Source organism: Cydia amplana, chromosome 26 (assembly GCF_948474715.1).
Source record: "Cydia amplana chromosome 26, ilCydAmpl1.1, whole genome shotgun sequence".
Taxonomy (NCBI): domain Eukaryota; kingdom Metazoa; phylum Arthropoda; class Insecta; order Lepidoptera; family Tortricidae; genus Cydia; species Cydia amplana.
The window spans coordinates 5252120-5266359 of NC_086094.1; the positions used below are offsets into that span (position 1 = coordinate 5252120).

Genomic DNA, 14240 nt, shown 5'->3' on the forward strand with positions numbered 1-14240 from the left:
GAGAAAATTGCATTTATGATTTATCCCACATGTGGGGCAAAGTAATCAGATCTAAATTTTGAGTTTCCTTATGTTAGCTGGTAGAATTTACTTTTAAATGATGATTTTGAATTATAAATTCTTTATAATGTTCATGTGGATTTGATTTTTTTGGTATTTTATAGTTGGTATTTTCCCTGCATTGGCATGGTGATAAATTCTGTGTTTCATTAGGTGGCAATGTTTGTTTAACCCTCGTGCCTTGAATTCTCACAACGCTCAAGATTCCACTTCTCGAACCACTCGCTACGCTCATAGTTCAAATCTTCTGCTTGCCCTGGAATCAACATTAGCATGAGCGGTTAAACAACTGCTTTGCCCCCTTGCCCACTAATAACTATTGTCAAGTTTTATTTTAACCCCCCATGCTAATATTGATACCCGAGCAAGCAAAAGATTCCAAAGTATTTAGAGTTAGAGCAAGAAAGAAGAAAGGTACGTCATAATTTCAAAGATGTTTGACATTTAAAATAACACATGTACTGCGCAGGCGATCAATATCGCTGCATACTTTTCTTGGTCTAAATCTATACAATGGTTAGTGTTTGCAAACAGACTCCAATGTGAAGGCAATGTGTATTAAACTTTATTGTGATATTATTACATTTTATATATAAAAAATATGTTTCTGATTTCAGGACCCAGCCTCTAGCCACTAGAAGTTACAATGTATGCAACAAGAGAGTGAAGATGAAATAGTCAATGCATCTCTGTACAGTCGCCATCAGATATATCGGAACGGCCAAGGTGTTCACAATATCTGAACACGCACTCTAACGCCCTGACAATAGAGGCGTGTTCAGATATTTGTGAGCGCCTTGGCCGCTCCGATATATCTGATGGCGACTGTACCACAAGTAAAATATTTTGAGTGGAAGATGGTTGAGATTGATTCCTGTTTCAACGGACAGACACATGCTATGAAGATTCTCTTAAAAATAATAAAATACAATTAATAAATTCAATGTTTAACATGATAGTGACTTTATTTTGTCTACCCACTAACAACCAATTTGTTCAATGCTGGCGGGCAATGGCGGTAAACTTAAATATTTGATGTGGTATGAAGCTAAATGTTTTGAACATAATGGCAAGCCACTAAAAAGTTTTAATCCTAGATTAGCCATTAAACTGTGGCTGCCAGTCTGATTTGTTAATTGTTATATAAGTACAGTCAGCGTCATATAGTAGGTAGCATCCAAAGTATTCAAATAGTTCGGTACACCATATTATTTGTATGGCGTACTGAACTATTTGAATACTTTGGATGCGACCTACTATACGACGCTGACTGTACTTAATTTAAATATATATAAATTGTATATTATTTCTACGGCCTCCTAGCTAGTCAGTAGTGACAGTGACCCTGCTCTGCTATGTGCTATGAAGTAGGAGGTCCTGGGTTCAAATCCTCATAGGACATTTATTTGTTTTTTAATTGTGTGTGTATATATTAATGGTCTATATCTATTCCCATCTGTCCACACCTCTTGTATGGCGGCGGGGACAAATGGGCCACCACCATGGGACACCATATTAATACACTTTTAGGGGGATCCGAACCTAGGACTTCCAGCTTTGATATGATCATAAAATATAAGATATGTATGTATTTACATTTACACATTGTATTATTGCTCTCATACATATAGGGATATTTTTTTAAATGTCGGATGTCTCTTCTCTTTTGAGCATGAATAGAAGCAGGGGATAACTGACAGAACGGGATAGTCTTATGTATCTTTCAGTAGGAGTAGCAGCGAAAGCGCTATTATTGTTTGTCCTTGTCACAGTCTCACATCTTGTTTTATTCCCCACCGTAAATTGACCACCGTGATTGGTCGAATTCATTTGTTGCCCACCATAACAAATAAATTCGACCAATCATAGCGGCGCAATGCGACGCTATGATTGGTCGAATTTACATGTTTTGTCCCTCACGGAGGCACGCGTACACCACTTCTATAGGATGCTACCTTCTATGCTTTTGAGCAAGTTTTTGTCACCTGCCCTGCTATTCAAACTACTCAAGAATTTACAATGTTTTGTTACCAAGTAGGTCGATTAGTGTAAGACTGTCCTAAAATATATGTATAGCTATATGAGGACAATTTTGTAATGCGTAAGGTTAAGTAAATTAATATACAAACAGCAACACTCCTAACTGTACATCGGTACAGTTAACACTTAACAGTGTGGCTGATGATACCATGTAGGTTTAATATATTTTAATTATTATCACGTTTCTAAGAACAATAGTACATTATTGTCGAGGTTCGGAAGTAGCTACTTGCAAGCTGAGGATTCGTTTTAAACGGACGACCTTGGGAGTCCGTTTAATTTAATCCGAAGCCAGCAAGTAGCCTTCCAGCCGAGTCATATATAGTGCTTTTCTCAAAAATGGTGCAAGAGATATTTTACAGAAGCAACGTTCTAATTTTCACAGAGAAAAGTAAAACCATTAAAAAGATTTGCTTGCCGCCTTTAAAAAAAATAGAAGTGTATTTTTCTGCTGAAAATACGCCAACGTATTTGAGACACCTAAATAGTCGCGGTACCAACATTATATTAATAATAAGTGCTGATCATCTGTTCGGCTGTTTAATGGACCTATGCCTTCATTTGATATGGCCATTTAAAGTTTTAAAAAGTTTGGAACTCGTTTAATAATGGAATTTGTATGCAACATTGCAGTCCCGAAATCGAGACAGCAATGTTTTTAACTTTTTAATTTTTAGAATGACCATAAACTACACACTTCGCGACCTATTTTTTAACCGGCAACGTCGACTTTGCCGTCCATTTTTGAGAAAAATTATATTATTTATTACTTAATAATGTTGATATGTTGTCTGTGATATGATCATAAAGTATGAGGATTTACTACAGTGACATCTATTGATAGTCTTTCTCAAACAATCGAGCTATTTAGTGTGTTACAACGGCAAGAAACTAACTGTCTAGTAATGCGATAGATGGCGCTTAGAATAGTTCATGCCATTATTTATTTATTTTTTTCTGCGTCGATTTACTATGTGTAAATGGATGTTTTAAAAGGTTTTTGTTGTAATATGCTAAATAAATTAGAACTATACATGTTAATTTAAAAATTGGCAAGATTTGAAATAACACAAATATATATTTAGGCCCAATGGTGCTCTGAGTGACATCTCTTGGATTTTTGTGGAACTAAGCGAGGCTTGTATGGGCCGATTACTCTATACTATACTTACTTTATGGTAACGATAAATCGTTGCGATAAAACTGTACAGTCCGACTGTGCAGATAAATCGAACCGTGTGTATGACAAATCGTACGATAAATCGTTGATCGGTGGCAGTTGCAAATTATATTAGAAAAATCGTTGTCGATGCGTTTGCACAGTTTTATCGTTGCGTGTGGATGGCGATCGGTCATTTCGGCAGTACTTCATGTAGCTTGCTTGTGTGCGCATGTTCGTTCCTCAAGTAAATAATGAAAAATATAAAAATGAATCCATATTTCTCTTGGTCACGGCATCACGCGTGAACGGCTGGACCAATTTCGCTAATTCTTTTTGTCTTAAAATTGGTCAAGCAGATCTTGTCAGTAGAAAAAGGCGGCAAATTTGAAAAATGTAGGCGCAAAGGGACTTCGTCTCATAGAAAATTTGAATTTCGCGCCTTTTTCTACTGAATAGATTTGCTTTACTGTCTATATGTTAGTTATTGTCAGGAGAAGTTTCTTATAACAGAAAAAAAAATAAGAAAGTTGCGCGGAACATTAGAAAATTTAAGAAAACTTAACTACCATATTAACTTTCATGACATGGATAACATGTTTCTTGCGTGAGCTTCTGCGGAGAACTGACGATCGACGCCGATATCGGAGGCGTGTGGAGGCACTAGGAACGTTCGATTTATCTGCACAGTCGGACTGCACAGTTTAATCGCTACGATTTATAGTTACGTGTGTAGCCGGCATCATAAAGTAAGTATAGTATAGAGTAATCGGCCCATACAAGCCTCGCTTAGTTCCACAAAAATCCAAGAGATGTCACTCAGAGCACCATTGGGCCTAAATATATATTTGTGTTATTTCAAATCTTGCCAATTTTTAAATTAACATGTATAGTTCTAATTTATTTAGCATATTACAACAAAAACCTTTTAAAACATCCATTTACACATAGTAAATCGACGCAGAAAAAAATAAATAAATAATGGCATGAACTATTCTAAGCGCCATCTATCGCATTACTAGACAGTTAGTTTCTTGCCGTTGTAACACACTAAATAGCTCGATTGTTTGAGAAAGACTATCAATAGATGTCACTGTAGTAAATCCTCATACTTTATGATCATATCACAGACAACATATCAACATTATTAAGTAATAAATAATATAATTTTTCTCAAAAATGGACGGCAAAGTCGACGTTGCCGGTTAAAAAATAGGTCGCGAAGTGTGTAGTTTATGGTCATTCTAAAAATTAAAAAGTTAAAAACATTGCTGTCTCGATTTCGGGACTGCAATGTTGCATACAAATTCCATTATTAAACGAGTTCCAAACTTTTTAAAACTTTAAATGGCCATATCAAATGAAGGCATAGGTCCATTAAACAGCCGAACAGATGATCAGCACTTATTATTAATATAATGTTGGTACCGCGACTATTTAGGTGTCTCAAATACGTTGGCGTATTTTCAGCAGAAAAATACACTTCTATTTTTTTTAAAGGCGGCAAGCAAATCTTTTTAATGGTTTTACTTTTCTCTGTGAAAATTAGAACGTTGCTTCTGTAAAATATCTCTTGCACCATTTTTGAGAAAAGCACTATATATGACTCGGCTGGAAGGCTACTTGCTGGCTTCGGATTAAATTAAACGGACTCCCAAGGTCGTCCGTTTAAAACGAATCCTCAGCTTGCAAGTAGCTACTTCCGAACCTCGACAATAATGTACTATTGTTCTTAGAAACGTGATAATAATTAAAATATATTAAACCTACATGGTATCATCAGCCACACTGTTAAGTGTTAACTGTACCGATGTACAGTTAGGAGTGTTGCTGTTTGTATATTAATTTACTTAACCTTACGCATTACAAAATTGTCCTCATATAGCTATACATATATTTTAGGACAGTCTTACACTAATCGACCTACTTGGTAACAAAACATTGTAAATTCTTGAGTAGTTTGAATAGCAGGGCAGGTGACAAAAACTTGCTCAAAAGCATAGAAGGTAGCATCCTATAGAAGTGGTGTACGCGTGCCTCCGTGAGGGACAAAACATGTAAATTCGACCAATCATAGCGTCGCATTGCGCCGCTATGATTGGTCGAATTTATTTGTTATGGTGGGCAACAAATGAATTCGACCAATCACGGTGGTCAATTTACGGTGGGGAATAAAACAAGATGTGAGACTGTGACAAGGACAAACAATAATAGCGCTTTCGCTGCTACTCCTACTGAAAGATACATAAGACTATCCCGTTCTGTCAGTTATCCCCTGCTTCTATTCATGCTCAAAAGAGAAGAGACATCCGACATTTAAAAAAATATCCCTATATGTATGAGAGCAATAATACAATGTGTAAATGTAAATACATACATATCTTATATTTTATGATCATATCAAAGCTGGAAGTCCTAGGTTCGGATCCCCCTAAAAGTGTATTAATATGGTGTCCCATGGTGGTGGCCCATTTGTCCCCGCCGCCATACAAGAGGTGTGGACAGATGGGAATAGATATAGACCATTAATATATACACACACAATTAAAAAACAAATAAATGTCCTATGAGGATTTGAACCCAGGACCTCCTACTTCATAGCACATAGCAGAGCAGGGTCACTGTCACTACTGACTAGCTAGGAGGCCGTAGAAATAATATACAATTTATATATATTTAAATTAAGTACAGTCAGCGTCGTATAGTAGGTCGCATCCAAAGTATTCAAATAGTTCAGTACGCCATACAAATAATATGGTGTACCGAACTATTTGAATACTTTGGATGCTACCTACTATATGACGCTGACTGTACTTATATAACAATTAACAAATCAGACTGGCAGCCACAGTTTAATGGCTAATCTAGGATTAAAACTTTTTAGTGGCTTGCCATTATGTTCAAAACATTTAGCTTCATACCACATCAAATATTTAAGTTTACCGCCATTGCCCGCCAGCATTGAACAAATTGGTTGTTAGTGGGTAGACAAAATAAAGTCACTATCATGTTAAACATTGAATTTATTAATTGTATTTTATTATTTTTAAGAGAATCTTCATAGCATGTGTCTGTCCGTTGAAACAGGAATCAATCTCAACCATCTTCCACTCAAAATATTTTACTTGTGGTACAGTCGCCATCAGATATATCGGAGCGGCCAAGGCGCTCACAAATATCTGAACACGCCTCTATTGTCAGGGCGTTAGAGTGCGTGTTCAGATATTGTGAACACCTTGGCCGTTCCGATATATCTGATGGCGACTGTACAGAGATGCATTGACTATTTCATCTTCACTCTCTTGTTGCATACATTGTAACTTCTAGTGGCTAGAGGCTGGGTCCTGAAATCAGAAACATATTTTTTATATATAAAATGTAATAATATCACAATAAAGTTTAATACACATTGCCTTCACATTGGAGTCTGTTTGCAAACACTAACCATTGTATAGATTTAGACCAAGAAAAGTATGCAGCGATATTGATCGCCTGCGCAGTACATGTGTTATTTTAAATGTCAAACATCTTTGAAATTATGACGTACCTTTCTTCTTTCTTGCTCTAACTCTAAATACTTTGGAATCTTTTGCTTGCTCGGGTATCAATATTAGCATGGGGGGTTAAAATAAAACTTGACAATAGTTATTAGTGGGCAAGGGGGCAAAGCAGTTGTTTAACCGCTCATGCTAATGTTGATTCCAGGGCAAGCAGAAGATTTGAACTATGAGCGTAGCGAGTGGTTCGAGAAGTGGAATCTTGAGCGTTGTGAGAATTCAAGGCACGAGGGTTAAACAAACATTGCCACCTAATGAAACACAGAATTTATCACCATGCCAATGCAGGGAAAATACCAACTATAAAATACCAAAAAAATCAAATCCACATGAACATTATAAAGAATTTATAATTCAAAATCATCATTTAAAAGTAAATTCTACCAGCTAACATAAGGAAACTCAAAATTTAGATCTGATTACTTTGCCCCACATGTGGGATAAATCATAAATGCAATTTTCTCATTAGTATTTGAACAATCAAGGGGGCCTTTACCAGTTGGTGTGGTGATAAATTATTTAATTAACCTTTGTATTCAAAACAAACTTACCTGAAGTGTTAATTTTTTATCAATTTTATCATTTATTGGCAAACAGTAGACACTGTCAGATTAATATGTAGGTTTTACCATTAGTAGTGTTCCGTTACTACATCGGCAATTCACGTCATCATCACAGGTCTTTTCGTCTATTGCAGACGATTTATGCATTGCTGTTTAGACAACGGGTTTGGTGATTGTGGAGGCCGATGCGTGAGCGGCACGACCTCCCACATTTTGGACACATGTCACGCTTAGCACAGTCTTTAAAGCGCCACATCGGTCTTCCAACTTTCCTTTTAGCATACCTACGCAACTACACCAAGCAAGACACGTCTAGGTATTCTATTCACGTACTTGTACTATAGTTCAAATGAAGCTATAATATGAAATTAATAAGTTTGTATAAACAGAAACAAAGCAAAGGCAACCAACAAACGCGGTGCCGCTTTGTGGCGACTTGACTATTTGACAGTTTATTTTTAGTGTTGCCGTTGAAAGTTCTTTCTTGTCCCTAAATAGAGCTTTTATGATTTATTATTATACAATATTATTAGTTCAAATAAAATATGATATTCCAAAAGACTACAAATAATATTATATAGTACTTAAATTCCAAAATAATGATAATTATGCCTCAGTGTCCATTTCTGAGGGCCTACCGCGAACCACGTTCGACGTGTTGCCTCTCTGTCGCACTTGTAAATTCGTACGTAAGTGTGACAGGGAGGCAACACGTCGAACGTGGTTCGCGGTAGGCCCTCAGCTTTTTTAAGGAACAGGCGTATAACATTACCCTGAAGTAGGGGACTAATTTTAAAATAGCAATAATCATTACTTGATGCCGTTTTTGACGTTTCTGTGCACGCTGTTGTCTGTCTATACTTATAGGTCACATAATTAGTGATACAAACACCTGCCTGGTCAATATACGCAAAATTAGATATATTTATTCTAATTATAACAGAAAAAGTTTATTAAAACAAACATTAAATGCTTTTGTATAATAATTTCAGGTTTGATAGGTACGGGTTTTGCCATGGGAGAAGTTGAAAAGGAACGTTATGAAAACATATCTTTGTATGTATAGGTACTAAGATGGTACAAATCATGTACAAATCTGTTGCTTAAAAATAAAAGCACGACGCGACGTTGCCAAACTGCTATGAGTTACTGCGAAGCGAGTCCAGTTTAACTCGACAACGTCGCATCGTATTGTTACAATAGGGTATTTTCGTACTAGTCAAATCAGTTACTTTTTTATAGTTATTGCAATGCAACTTGTATCGTAAATTTTTAGAAGGCACGATAAGAGTGAATTGAGCATGAATTGAGGTATTTTATCTCATTAGGATCGAAAGAGCTCGTGAATTTGAGTACAAATAACACAAAAGTGGCAAAAAAGATCACAATATAAAAAATGGCAAAAAATAGTAGTTTTCGATATAAGTGCGAGAAGTATGTCATTTTGCACGAGTACCGAGCTTTCGATTTTTCCGGAAATATACTGAGGGGCTACCGCCAAAACCGAAATTCGCAAATTGCGGGGATCTTTCTCTTTTACTCCAATGCAGGCGTAATTAGAGTGACAGAGAAAAATGCCCGCAATTTGCAAAATTCGATTTTCGCGGTTATAGCCCTGTCACTTACAACGGATGCCTTTGCTTTGATATCTGGTGGCGTTAAATTAACTCCAAAATCGTCTGAATCACTCATTTTTATTTAATAACTTATGCTTTCTTGGCAATTACTTACAAACATAAATCACTTTAAATGTTGAATAAAAAAGGCGGGAAGGGAATAAAAAAAGTTTTACTTTTAATTGCCATTTTTTTCAATGTGGATTCTGTTGTCACTGTTGTCAGCATTATGCCAATTGAAGAGAAATTGTATTATTAAAATTAATAAAATTAATTTTCAGAACATATAATTATACATGGTCAACCAGATCTTGACAGTAGAAAAAGGCGGCAAATTTGAAAAATGTAGGCGCGAAAGGATATCGTCCCATAGAAAATTTGAATTTCGCGCCTTTATTTTACTGACAAGATTTGGTTGACCAGCTATATGTAAAAAAACATGAATCTTTTGTTATTTCATTATATTGATATATATCTAATTAATTACATTTATATTAAGTGTATAAAGTGTATTGTACGAACGTCAGCTTCATTCTGTCGCGCGCTGTTCAAGTAATACTATTGGGTCTCGAATAATACTCCTTTATGCCCAATCGCGCGTTGTTCAGGTGGGTCATTTATAAGCGGGTCTCGCATAATACTCATTTATTTAAAATGTATCAATCAGATTACTTTTTAGCACTAGTGTAAAAAAATCAAACTTTACGCACGATTTGCAGCTACAAAAACTAAACTTTTTGAGCAATTGGATTAAAAAAATATAAAGAAACGCTCAAGTACCAGTGGCATGGTGGCATATAGACGGACTTACGCCAGTAGTAATGTCTAATCCTTTTGCCATGCACCAATGGTAGCATGCGCAAAATTATTATGACAGGTATTTATTTTCAGCCGGTTTAAATAGTTTCGGCAAGACTTATGTAGCATTCTTATAATATATAAATATTATCATCACCACAGTATCGTTTTCCGAAATTACTTTATGGTTATACCGTTTGGCTACGCTATTTCTCTGTACCCTGCCTCTCCCTTCCCTCCCTGTACTCCTTAAGTGCCCGAACTCTCTTTACTCATACTGAAAGATACATAAGACTATCCTGTTCGGTCATTTCCTTCCACCCCTCATGCTTGATCCAGTTTTAAACTAGATTCATGATTTATTCAATACGCTATAAAGCGACATCTGTTGATTACTTCTAATCGTTGGCAACGACATATGTCTACTAACTTTCAATGAAGACGTATAGATGTCGTTAGGAATTCTATGATTTGGATGTGACACAGCGCCATCTTGTATCCATGATAGGCAACAGTGCTTTTTCAGTGACGCCATCTGGTAATGGTGCGCTTTTAGGCGGTCACATTTGAATGTATGGGATAGCAGCGTCTGTATATATGTAGTCTGTGCCGGCATCACGGAGGCACGCGTACACCACTTCTATACGATCCTACCTTCTATTTCTATGGGTCAAACTGATATTTAAAAAGTTATTTCGGTCACTCGTCACTCATTGGCCTCAAGGCCTCATGCTTGTTGCTGTCAAAACGTGGACTTGACTGAAAAGATTGTTACCTTATAGTAAAATCGAAATTTTAAGTTTTGTGCAACTGGACAGTGCAACGCAAATAAAATGACGAATCAGGAATTTGAGAAAAATATCGCTCTTATCATAGTTACTAGTGTAGTCATAACGGTGATTTGGTTATTCATGAAATGTGTGTCAAGCATATGGTCTTGTTTGTTCAGTGCTCCACAAGTATATTATGTTCCTACACAAACATATTTTAATGAAAGCTCCTATTATTCTTCGAGAGACAGGCAAACTTGCATAAGGAGGGCCAAACCGGCCAAACAAGTTATAGCCATTGATACAGAAAGTGTTGGCGGGGGCCCTACGGGCTCTGTGAATATACTTGCAAGAGTATCAATTGTCGATAAACAGGGATCAGTTATTTATGATGAATATGTTATACCATTTAGGCCGGTAACAGACTACAGAACGCCATGCTAGGAATGGAAGGATAGCAAAGAGATTAAACATATGTGTAATGATACCTGGATTGATAGGGATAATTATGTTAAAAAGTCAGACGTGTGCATGAGATGGCAGCCCGTGAAGAGTCACCAAGTTAGAAAAGCTGTCAAAAACATGAACGCAAACAAATCTCCGGGCAGCGATCTGATACGCATGTCTGACATAAAACTCGTCGCAGACAAAATAAGTCCTATTCTTGCCAGATTGATTAATTTATCTGTCAAACATCATAAATTCCCTAGTAAGCTAAAAGAAGCTATAATTCGTCCAATTTACAAAAAAGGAGATCGTAAATCTTTTTCTAATTATAGACCCATTGCAATATTATCCAGCATTGATAAAATTATGGAAAAATGTATAACCGACCAGCTTAGTACCTATCTTAGTAAAAATGATGTTTTAACTCCCAGTCAACACGGTTTTCAAAGAGGAAAAAGTACCTCAACTTTATTGTCAAATTTCACAGATGAAATTAATAACTACCTGAATGATAAAAAAATTGTATTAGCCGTATTCTTTGATTTCAAAAAGGCGTTCGATACTTTAGAATCGAACACCTTATTGAAGGCCATGCACGAGTGCGGAGTGAGCGAGCCGCTGAACACATGGTTCCGCGACTATCTCGCCTCGCGCTCCTACAAGGTCAGGGTCGGGAACTCCTATAGTCGTGAGTGCGCCGTGGAGTGTGGGGTGCCTCAAGGTTCGGGCTGTGGTCCTGTCTGCTACTTGATGCACGTTAACAGCTTGTGCGGTGTGCTGCAGCATTGCTCAGCGCACATGTTCGCAGACGACCTATGCGCCTTGCGCGCGGGCACTGACCTTGAGGACACTTTCCGTCTAGTTCAGCAAGACATTAACTCGGTCATTAAGTGGTCTCACGACAATGGAATAGTTCTCAACTCCAATAAAACCAAGTTCTTGCTAATTCATTCACCGTACTTACCAATTAAGAATATCCCTTCCAAACTATATGCCCATACTTTCCATTGCTTTCACCTTAACAACTATAACTGTAACTGTGAACCTATTCAACAAGTAGAATGTATTACTTACCTTGGAATCAAAGTAGACGAGCACCTATCCTGGTCGTATCATGTTAATTCTATTTATGAAAAACTTAGAGTCTTATTAGGTAAGTTCTATCACTTAAAATTCAAAGTTCCTATTAGCACACTTAGATGTCTATACATGTCACTTGTAGATTCAATATTGAGTTATGCTCTTGACAGCTATGGGCTCACAACTAAGACCAATATCGATAAACTAGAGACTATGCAGATCAGATTTTTAAAATTACTTGTCAACCATAAAATTAAACTCAAATGTAAAGGTAACTACAGACTACTATTTAAAATTTGCAATATTTTACCAGTTAGTTTAAAACATAAATACTTACTCGCGATCAATAACCATAGCTACCAAGAGTCTAACTCAGCGGATTCCTTAACACCAGTTAATCATACATACATCACAAAGGCTGTGACTACAGGCAAACTATCCGTTCCTAGAATTAATAACTACTACGGGGATAGAACACTTAGAAAAAGAATTCCATACTTACTCAATAGTTTGCCTGAAGCTATAAGACGCGAAAACAAGAAGTCCAAATTTAAATCTATGTTAAAAAAACATTACCATGACACATTGTAGTAATTAATTTACCTACTTTAAGTTACATTAAGTTACATATTAACCAGAGACTGATGACCCCACAGTCAAACTCATTGTTGAGTTTTGCGGGGCTATGATTATAGTTAAGAATATCACTGTACTTTATTAATTAAATAAATAAATAAAATAAATAATGGAGTGGTATACGTAAAGATCATCTCGCTGAGGCTTATAAGACATTTGATGATGTCAGGAAGGTTAGTGTTTCTTTACTAAACATTTTTTTTCTCCTTAGTCCCTTGAAAATGTTAAAGTATTGCATTGCATTTTACCTTGATTGTACAGTCCTTTGCACATGAATCTTTTAAGGACCCAAGGCAATTCTATCTAATGAGCCTGAATTAGTGGTTGCGTTGTGTTTATTTTTTCTTGTCAGCCTTTCAATGCATGATAATGCAGAGCTCGGCAGGGGTATTTACCTTATAATTTGACGTGAGACATGTCAAATTATAAGGTAAATAGCTCACCCCTCCAAGCTCTGATTATCAGACCGGCTCCATGTTAGACTCAGACGAAGCTAACTCTGCATGGCATTTGCAATGGCAGAGTGGCGATGTCGAAAATAGAATGTTTGTGATGACACTCCCTTACTTTGTCCTGTTTAATCTGGTGCAAAGTCAGCTAAATCTTATATATTACACTAGCGACCCGCCCCGGCTTCGCACGGGTTAACAAAGTATACATATACCTTCCTCTCGAATCACTCTATCTATTAAATAAAACCGCATCAAAATCCGTTGCATAGTTTTAAAGATCTAAGCATACATACAGACAGACAGACAGCAGGAAGCGATGTATTAAATAAAACCGCATCAAAATCCGTTGCATAGTTTTAAAGATCTAAGCATACATACAAACAGACAGGCAGACAGCAGGAAGAGACTTTGTTTTATACTATGTACTTTTCCATGCATTAGGGAGTTGTCTAGTACTTACTCATACCCACAATACAGGCCTTAATGACGTTACTGTGGGACTAGGTTGCTCTGTGCAAAATTGCCCTATAATATTTATTTATTTATCTAAAAGTGTATAACAATCAATTAAATACTTTCAGGATGTGGCATGGATTCTTCACGATTACATTTTGGTTGGCCATGATTTGCAGTTTGACCTGAAAGCTTTGGATTTGACCCATCCAGCTAAGGATATTAGGGATACCTCTTTGTACGAGCCTTTTAGATATGTAAGTTACATATTTATTTATTCAGTAGAATCCGCTTAATAGAATGGAAAAATTGCCCTCGAGGTTTAAAGTTTGAAACTATAACCAAATCATGAGTTATTATAGGGATATAATACCCTGCACGACTTTGCCCCCCTACTTTCCTATGGGGGCGTCACAAGACCCATTTACCTAACTCTAAAACTGTTATACTTTCTTTTCCTAACCTATGTGGGTAACGGATTAAAATTTTGTACATGTAAATATTCTAGACCAAGTGAAAGAGAAAGTGGGGGTCGTGTTGTATCAGAAAGTCAAAGAGCTGGCGCAAGATAGGGAATGCTGGAAGATACTCCACCGACAAGACAATCTA

General features: G+C 36.6%; 1 protein-coding gene across 1 annotated transcript in view; it reads left to right on the forward strand.

Annotated features, from left to right (window-relative positions):
* The window catches only part of LOC134660234 (RNA exonuclease 4-like), a 76726-nt gene that overhangs the window by 14734 nt on the left and 47752 nt on the right, over nucleotides 1–14240 (forward strand). The window contains exon 2 of the mRNA XM_063515979.1: nucleotides 13760–13888. Within this exon, the coding sequence (XP_063372049.1) occupies nucleotides 13760–13888 (129 nt within the window). The remainder of the gene's footprint in view (nucleotides 1–13759; nucleotides 13889–14240) is intronic.